The sequence below is a fragment of the Propithecus coquereli genome, unplaced genomic scaffold, assembly GCF_000956105.1.
Source record: "Propithecus coquereli isolate 6110/MARCELLA unplaced genomic scaffold, Pcoq_1.0 Scaffold235, whole genome shotgun sequence".
NCBI classification, from domain to species: Eukaryota; Metazoa; Chordata; class Mammalia; order Primates; family Indriidae; genus Propithecus; species Propithecus coquereli.
Genome location: NW_012147897.1, coordinates 2,801,997 through 2,812,104, shown reverse-complemented (window position 1 = coordinate 2,812,104; position 10,108 = coordinate 2,801,997). Strand labels below are relative to the sequence as shown.

General features: G+C 35.2%; 1 protein-coding gene across 1 annotated transcript in view; it reads left to right on the top strand.

Annotated features, from left to right (window-relative positions):
- The window catches only part of FCHSD2 (FCH and double SH3 domains 2), a 143,417-nt gene that overhangs the window by 27,405 nt on the left and 105,904 nt on the right, over positions 1-10,108 (top strand). Inside the window, exons 4-5 of the mRNA XM_012645745.1 lie at positions 2,677-2,731; positions 3,578-3,706. Of these exons, the coding sequence (XP_012501199.1) occupies positions 2,677-2,731; positions 3,578-3,706 (184 nt within the window). The remainder of the gene's footprint in view (positions 1-2,676; positions 2,732-3,577; positions 3,707-10,108) is intronic.

The window sequence follows — 10,108 nt, the reverse complement described above, 5'->3', positions numbered from 1 at the left end:
TTCTTTCTATTTTTTAGTAGAGACGAGGTCTCGCTCTTGCTCAGGCTGGTCTCGAACTCCTGACCTTGAGCGATCCACCTGCCTTGGCCTCCTAGAGTGCTAGAATTACAGCCACCGCGCCCGGCCTTTATTGTTTTATTTTTTGAGCATACAAATATTTCTTGTACTTTCTTAGAGTCAGTGAACCCATCTTCTCACAAAAACCTGAAGTTTTTAGATTAGGAGATCTCCATTAGGAATATCCTGGCATGGTGGTTTGTAGGAACTTGTTTTTTAAACTCCCAGGGATTCTAGAACAGAGAATTGACAAATTCGTAGAGCATGTATAAATACCTAATTTAGCCACAGCTCACTGGGTAAAAATGAGGACAGTGGTAGGCTATTCCTAAGAAGTGTGGATTTGATGGTCCGATTCACAGAGCTGATCACAAGGAACTGCCTTCTAACATGGGACAAAATCAGAGATACAACAAGTTAGACATATTAATTCAGTGTAACTTTTCTGGAAAATTAATTCAATACAAGAATAGGAAGTGCCTCTTTATTTTCATTCATTCACTAAATGTTCGTTGAGTAATTATATTGGGTACAGAAATGAGCAAGCTAAATTTTGTGCCCTCAAGGAGTTTAAAATCTAGAATCAGAAAATGTGTTTAAAAGTAACTTTATGATTTGTTTATTCACAATAAACTTGAAGAAATTAAATGCCTAAAATCACTCACCTAGTCACTAGTAATTTACAGTAGTAATGTGAAAATACTTTTATGTAAGCATGAAAATACAGAGATTAATTTTGCCTAATGATAAGGAAAGCCTTTATAGAGGTGACATTTGGGCAGAATGTAGAAGAATAAATATGATTTTCCTAAGTAGTGATGGGGAGGAAGATCAGGAAGTGGAAATGAAACTGGGCTACATATAGTTTTGATAGACGATTTAACAGATGATGAGAGACCATAGAAGGAAGAGGTATACAATTTTGAATGACATAGTGAGTTCCATTTTGAATATGTAGATCCTGAAGCACCTGGGAGATACGGAATTAAATATGTTTGATAGGTAGTCAAATAGCTGGCTTAGATGAGAATTTAAGCCTTAAGGTCTCATTTTGGGGGTCAGTTGCCTATCAGGTGATATTATAAGGATGAAATCATACATAGAATGAGATGAGAAGTAGAGTTTGGAACCCCAGGGAATGTTAACATTTGAAGGGTAGATGGTAAAAAGTAGAACGCAATATAGTTCAGTATTTGTGTAGAGTATGGTTTGTAAAAATCCTGTCTTATTTTTTCTAGATTGTAATATTTGATAGAAGGTACTGTCTTATTCTGTCACTAATACCTACCTTGATAACACACAAGAAGTATATGAAGATTAGCAAATAAAGCAGAAGCTAGAAAGTTAAAACCTTATGTTGGAAGATCCAGGTACAACTCAGTCTATTTGGATAATGACAATGGAAAAAGAAGAACTGGAAATACCCCAGAAACAGTCTTTCTTACTCTGAAAGGCTCTCTCTAAGATTTGAGTTTGTGGCCTTTCCTTTTCTGGATCAAAATGAATAGGAATCTGATTAATAAAAACAAAAACCCCATGAAGTATGAATATGACAAGGTAGAAAATAACAGGAACGTCTTAGACCAGTGTTTTGTTTTAACAATGAGCAAGTAGTTGGGATGCACATGTGTTCATCCCTGAATGTTTTCTCTCTTGTTAGAAAGATAAGAGGCTGCTTTTGCTATCCTCTTTACATTTTCTTGGCAGAGACTGGCTGCTCCATCTCACAATCCTGAGTTGGTCTGCAACTTTACTTCATGCCAGCACATGCATTGAATTCTCCCATGGCAATCACCGTGACACGGCAGTCAAGACAAACATTGCACCTTCAAAAAAAAATCACTGGTCCTGGGAGTGTTGCTTGTTCCTTAGCATTTGTTTGTTGACTTTCACCCTATGGTTATTTCTAGTTGTTTGGGTAAAATCAACATGTTTTTGCTACTGACTGTTAGATTATGGTTCCCTTCCTAAACTGAAAAGGATCGAGGGAGATAAGAACACCAGAGTGGGAGAAGATTAAATAGAGAGAACAAAATCACACAGGGCAGAAGGTCCAAGGACTTTCTCAGTAAGCTCAGAATACCCTTAAGAGTCGAGGGGGCACATAGGCAGGTACCCAAACAAGAAGAACTTTTAATGGGGGTAATAATGAAAGTAAAGGCTTTCTACAGCCTGTAGATCACATTCCTGGTGTTGTTACAGTCTTTGACACACAGCCCCAAAAGCATGCTTAACCTTTGCCTCCATAGGTTGGTTGTCCCTGGGTTTCTCTGACCTTCCTTGCAAGAACTAAAGTGTGTAAAATTGTATAATACTGGGAATAACCTATAGATTATGACTCTCATTTATTAGGAGACACCAATATATTTTGATGTTTTCTTTGTCAAATCTTTTTGTCATTCAGTATATTTTTATTAATCCTAATATTTCCTATTTTATCATACTATTAAATTCTCTAAAATAAAGGAAAATAATAATTGCTCTTGGTTTTCCATTTTCAAATTTGTTTTAGAACAGTATCTTGAAAAAGTCATTTAAAATAATTCAGTAATATTTAGTAATTTTATTATGATATAATTTGATTATTTTATTAAACATACTTTTCTGTTTTTATTATAGATCTAAACTTAGTCTTTTTCAATCAAGAATCAGTTTACAGAAGGCAAGTGTAAAGGTGAGTTTTTAAAAACTGTATTTCACAATTGAGAAACCTCTCAGTTTATAAAATAAAGAACTGGATCTTTTTGAGGGGTGGAGGTAGATTATTTCTACCTTAGAAAAGCATTTTAAAGTCATTAACTCATAACTTTCCATCCTAGTTCATGGAGGTTTTTCAACTAGACATCAACACTTTGGACACAGCTTGCTTCTCAAGACTGCTTTAGGGATAAGTTTCTATACCTTACCTGCTTAGGTAGCCTATTGTTTTTAGCTCTTAGACCAGGGGCTTTAGAAAGCTCTACAAAATCTGTTTCATTCAAACTTAGACCCTGGTGCAGATATTCTGGGCTAGATGCAAGTGAGTTTTGCCTGTGGAACATTCTGGCTGTGTAATGCCTGATTAAAGTAAGCTTAGTGACCTGGCTTTGGCTGCCAGGTGTCCCAACTAGCATGCAGTTTTGGCACATTAGGAGTGTTGATTTTTTAAAAACTGTTTTGTAACTCCACTAGATTTACCCATGTCTTCAAAGACAAGCTACTTACTTAATTTTGGAAACTTTATTTTCCCATTTGAATAAAACAAACAAGATATTTTGAAATTTTCTAGAAAGCTTTGGAAGTCTGTTAAGTGTAATTAATAAATATTTGAAAATACCCTTACCATGTATAGCAGGACTAATCACTGTTTCATTCCTCATTAGTGATGAATAATTATTACATACACATAAATGTTTTTCCCACATGGTTACCTTTATTCTTGGTGTGAAGCCATTAACTGTCAACTAAGAGTAGTATTCTTATGTGTTTTGCAGTGCAATACGAGTTTGCACTGACTTTTTTTTCTTCTACTATGTTTCAGTTAAAAGCCCGGCGATCTGAATGTAATTCCAAAGCTACCCACGCAAGGAATGATTATCTTCTTACACTAGCAGCAGCAAATGCACATCAGGATCGCTACTATCAAATAGATTTAGTTAACATTATGAAGGTAATACATTTAATATTTGTGACAATTTTGCTTCATTAAAAACAAAAACAACTCATGAGTTGGGTGTTGGGTATATGGGATTGAGTCAATAGAATAGTAGCTAGACTACTTTACATTTCATTGGAATGTACTTGATACTGTTTGAATAACTTCTGTTTCAGGTAATTCAGAATTAATTTAAAAAAGAAAAAGAAGAATTAATTTTTAGTGTAAAAAAGTGTTTAAAGCCAAATCACAGTAAAGGATTGTATTATTCCCTAGCCATGGCAGATATTTGCTATATAGTGGTTATTGATACATATGATACAAGATTGATATAAAAAATGAGATAATAACTCTTAAGCTGAGAAACTGCTTCTGAGCTATTTCCTGAGCCTCAAGTCACTAGTATCGATAAAATATTGAAGCCAGGCAGAATCTTCAAGTATCTTCTGAATCATTAGAGAAAGACTGATATTTCAGAATAGGGTTTTTTTGTTAGGTTGCATTCTTATTTTCTGAAAAACATTTATGTAAAAAAGTTATACAAAAAAGAGTATTTTATAAAAATACTTATTTTTATAAAAAAAGCCTATTTTATAATATATCTCATATTAAAAAGTATATATTTTTAGTGTATCTCTTAGCCTGAACTTTTTATTAACCAGAATTTTGGCCTTCAACCATGTCTGATAAAAATTATGTTGGCCATTTTTTCTTTAAAAAAAAAAACAAAAACTTAGGCCAGTCACAGTGACTCACACCTGTGATCCTAGCACTCTGGGAGGCCGAGGCGGGCGGATTGTTTGAGCTCAGGAGTTCGAGACCACCCTGAGCAAGGGTGAGACCCCGTCTCTACTAAAAAAAAAATAGAAAGAGAAATTAGCTGGACAACTAAAAATATGTACAAAAAACTAACCGGGCATGGTGGCGCATGCCTGTAGTCCCAGCTACTCAGGAGGCTGAGGCAGAAGGATCACTTGAGCCAGGAGTTTGAGGTTGCTGTGAGCTAGGCTGACTCCACAGCACTCTAGCCCGGGCAACAGAGTGAGACTCTGTCTCCAAAAAAAAAAACAAAAAACCTTAGATTTTTAAAAATTTTGTAATTTATCCTTAATTTATAGGTAAAATGATGCATTCATATTTTATGATTTTGAGCTGCTTATGGAACAAACAAAAGAAAGTCTAGTAGTTATATGAAGATGTCTCTACTCTGGGTATTATTCTAAAATGCAGATTGGATTACAGTTTGTATACCCAAACTTGATCTTGTCTTTCCCTGTTTATACCACCTATATCTATCTTTAACTTTCACTGAAGTAAAGAAAAAGGGTTGTAGGAGAAGAAAACCTTTTTAACTTTCTGCTAGGTTCCCTATTGTTGCTGGCAAACAAGCTCTGCTTTGGATTGTATCTCATTCTCTCCTGTTTTCTCAAGAACTTAAACATTTTTATTTTTTCTTTCTCTTTTATTTTCAACTCATCCCTCTTAAATGTGTTGTTCTTAATGACTGTCAAACCAAATATACTGCTGTAGTTGAATTGCTTGGTTTACAAATCAGCAATTGAAAATGGGGATACAGCCAGAGCAGGTGCTCTTTTTTCTATAGTGGCTCTGGGAAAGAGATCAACTCTGGCCAGAAACTACAAGTTCTTTCCTTGGAAGGAGAGACAGGACATTTCCTGGGATCTTCCGGGAAAAACAAGAGTGGTAGAGGGAGTCAAACTGGACCAAGAAGTATCATATTGCAAAATTTTTTCTTAACATTATCTTCACTGCCTGAAATCCCCATTACCTAGCTTTTATCCTGTTGTGACTTCTGCTGGTTAGAATACACATTAGAATATAGAGACAAGGAACTGTTTTTACATCCCAGATGACAACTCTGCATACATGTTCCTGAAAGTGTTAGACTTAGAGGTTTAGGTGTTTTAGTGTCCTATTAGGTGTTACATAGTGCTTCAGACTTATAAGGAGCGGCTGGAGACTTGGTTTCCCATTCTAACATGGTTTCTAAAGGGAAATAACATATACTCAGTTTCCAATGTGTTTACTGAGGATGATTTTTAGCACAACTTGCTTAAAGTTCTGATTCTCTATATGCTATATATGTCTACCATTAGATCAAAGCTGTATGTGTTTTTCCTTATGACTATTTTAAAATGAACATTAGCTTAACCAGCAGCAAAAATAAAATCCTATGTTTTTTAAAATTGAATCTATAGCCAAAAAAGATGGCCTTTAGTGAACCAGGGATGGTACATTATTATTTTGGGGATCTGCCCTCTACCAAAAACAAAGAAGTTAATCAGCCTGGCCAGCGCTGAGATTATTATGTGTTCTCGAATTTACTTTTGAAGTCCTCATGCATATATGTTTGATCGGCATTGGGCAGATCATGCTTCAGATTATTCATTTATTTCGTGAAACATTGTAGGGTATTAAACTGATTAAAAATAGAGGCAAGAGTCTCTCTTGTCCCTTAAAATGAGAAAACATATTCTCATCATATTAACTCATTTTCTTCCTCATGCTAATTCTATCATCTACAGTATTGGAAAACTCCCATCAATCTTGCTATTAGCTGCTTAGTAAATGTCCATCATTGAATTGACAATGGCCCTTCGATGTCTTTCTTGAAAATATCTATTTTTGTGAATTGGTGTTAAGGTGATAATGCCCTAGTTAGAATTAAAAAAAAAAAATTATATAGGCAGCTTGGAAGAAGGGGATTTGATTCATTGATTCAATCATATACATTTAATAGTCACAGTGTCCCATCTACTGGGTTAGGCTTTGGGAAGAGGCAAAAATGAGTAAGACTCATTACTCATTCTCAAAGAGCTCACTGCGATAGAAGAGAGAAATACATAGAAATGATTACAAATTAGAATAATGAAATCACTGCTGGAGGAATAATAAGAAGAAGAACAGCTATCATTTTTAAAAATTGCTTAATATTGCCCTGGCATCATCCTAATCACTTTAGATATATTATCCTTTCTCATTTTCTTCTTTATCCTGATTAGAGTTCATAGTTCATTATTTAAATAATACTCTAACCTATACTTTAATCTTTGCCCTCTGCAAATGAAACAAAATGAAATCCCAACCCTGATGAATCCAGATAACCCAGATAACCAGATAATCTACATCTAAGCAGCCAAATACTGCTGAAGAAAATTTTCAAGAGAGCAGACTGATGATCATAAATTAATAATGGAACCAGTGGAGCAGTCTCAACACTGCTCAGGTATCCTATCATTATTGTCCCACTGCCTGCTTTTATCTAAATTCAAGACCCCTCCAAGGAGTCTCAGGAGCAGAGTTTTTCCTGTCTCTTTTCACCTCAGCTTTGGATTTTATCTCATCCCTTCCTGCCTTCATAGGGACCAAAACAATTTGTTTCTCTATTTTCTCCTTATATTACCTACACATTCTATTCTTATAGCATCTTGGTGATGACAACCCTCATTATGTCTGCTCTTTTGAGTTGCACTCCTCTGGTCCAGATTAGTTGTCTTCTGTGCCCAGTGCAAGCAGTTATGTTGAGATCTTCCTTTGCTTCTCTCCTGTGTGGGACTTCCAGTTTTCTGTATCATATTGTCTTCATTTTTCTTGGTTTACTCTGTCCTTTGGTAGAACACATCCTCCAGTGCTTTCTTTAGAAAGTGGGCCTGGGAGGTAAGTTTTTTGAGATTTTTATGTTTATGAAAATGACATTATTCTGTGTTCTTATTTGAATATAGAATTAAAGATTAAAAACTGTTGTCATTCAGATATTGGAATCAATACTTCATTGTTTTACTGTGTAGGTATTGAGAATCCAAAGCAATCCTAGTTCTTGATTCTTTGTATCTGATCTAGTTGTTAGTTTTTTCCTTTTTAGAAGCTTATGAAGTATTCTCTGTGTACCCTTTGACTTCTTGGATTAGTTCTTCCTTTTTGTTTTCTCTTTCTGGAACTCCTATTTTTAAGATATTGGATTTCCTGGCCTAGTTCTTTAAATTTCTTTTCTCTCTTATTTTCTATCTTTGTCATTGTCTTCTGTTTTCTGGGCGATTTCTTCAACTTCATAGTTTAACTCTTTTGTTGAATTTTTCATTTTTCAAAATGGTTTTAATGTCCACTTATTCCTTTTTGTTCCCTAAATCTTTTTTTATACCAAATTTCCATGCTATGTAACTGTAAATTATCTTTTTAATTCTGATGGTATCAATAATAGAATTTATTTTAAAGTTTTCTTCATGTATAGCCTCTGTCTTCACCTGTGGTAAGACTTGTGAACTTTGAGCTTCACTATAGGGTGATCTGATGGATTGTTTGTGGGGGGAAAGCCCAATATCAATATCCTTAGATCTCTCCTCTCGGACTGATCAAACACCTCTCTTTGTTATTTCTTCAGATCTCTTTTCTTATGTGGTTTTCTGAGGAAGACTTCCCTGGCCTCCTTAACCTGGTTATACTTCCCACCCATAAAGTGGTTTACCTAATTTTTGTAGCATTTAGCGTGGTTGCAGTTTTACGTGGATCTGTGTGCATACACGATAAATGTTTTGTTTCCCACTCAGCTGTACATTCCATGAGGACAATGCTTATGGCTGGTTCACTTGAGACTTTATCCTTGCCATGTAGTACAGTGACTCTCAATACATATTAAGTGTTTGTAAGTTAATACTTACTGAACGAATGAATGAACAATCATGTTTTAATCATCACAGGATGAATCATTCCCATTTTACTAATGAGGAAATTATGACAAAGCTTGGATTCAACTCTGGCAGGTCTCTCTGAAGCAGAGCCAGTGCTGTTAGCTCTTTATATGATACTAGCTCTTTGGACCTATTTCTTCTTCCTTTGTTAAGTGGGAGATAATCCTGCACTATCTTATCTCCTTTGGCTTCTGTGAGGAGCAAATGAGATAATGAAAAGTGTTTTTGCTAATTTTGAAGCTTGGTATATATGTTATATATTGTGTTTTTAAATAATAGAAATTCTATTAATATTATATTTTAAATAAGTTGTTTTTTGTTTTTGTTTTTGGTGGGATGGGGGAGTGAGTGTAGAAGAGACCATCAGTGCTTGGGAGTAAGAATGGAGCAACTATTTAGGCACCCAGCATTGTTAGGTGGGTATTCCATTGTTATCTACTCTGTCCAGGTACCTTAAAACTGCAGTCCCCAACCTCTAGGCCACGGACTGGTACCAGTCCATGGCCTGTTAGGAATCAGGCCGCATAGCAGGTGAGCGGTGGGCGAGTGAGCAAAGCTTCATCTGTATTTACAGCAGCTCCCCATCTCTTGCATCACCACCTGAGCTCCGCCTCCTGTCAGATCAGCAGTGGCATTAGATTCTGCATTATGGTGAGTTGTATAATTATTTCATTATATATTACAGTGTAATAATGATAGAAATAAAGTGCACAATATATGTAATGCTCTTGAATCATCCCCAAACCACCCCCCTGTCCCTGGTCCATGGAAAAATTGTATTCCATGAAAACAGTCCCTGGTGCCAAAAAGGTTGGGGACCACTGCTTTAAAAAACATTATTTTGTTTAGTTTTTGTAATGTCTTTCCAGATAAATATCATCTTTGTTTTATAGATGAGATATCAGAGGCTCAGTGAGGTCCAGTTAATATATATATAATAACCAGGACTTAAATCAAGATCTCTGTGACCTCAAAGCCTGCGTTCTTTCCTAGATTCTATGCCTGCTGCTTGTCTACATACCATACCATACCATACCATACCATACCATTGGAATGATCTACATACCATTCCAATCAGTAGTATACTGTAAATGACGTAAATTCTAAGAGAATTGTAAAATAAAATTATCAACTGAAAATTGCAGATTCTCCCCTGTTCTAATTATGTTGAAGAATATGATTATGTAATTATCTAAATACAAGTATTTACACAGATTCCCCAAGGAATACTTTTTATTCCTTATGCCACTACTGATTAGAACAGATACCAAATATATTACTCTGTCTGTATATTGTCAGGCAGAATTTTTTGAACTCGAAACTAAAATAAACAAACAAAAAACTATTGCTAGATTCTGGAAATCACATAACTGATTTCATCAGATCTATAGAAAGCAACACAGCTGGTTACTGGGAAGTGAGGTAATTTGTTCCTCAAATGTTCCTTTTTTTTATAGCATGTTCTTGTGTAATATAGTAACTAATATTTTTCTTTTTTGAAGTTTGTGGAATATTTATTTTGTGGTTTGGATAAGGAAGAATGAGTACAATGCATCATAGTAGAAAAGAGAACAAATGTCAATCTAATGACTTTAAAAGCTTAATACTACTAGGACCGCATTAATTCTGTAGATCACTTTAGGTAGTATGGACATTTTAACGATATTGATTCTACCAATCCATGAGCAAGGTAGGTTTTTCCATCTGTTTA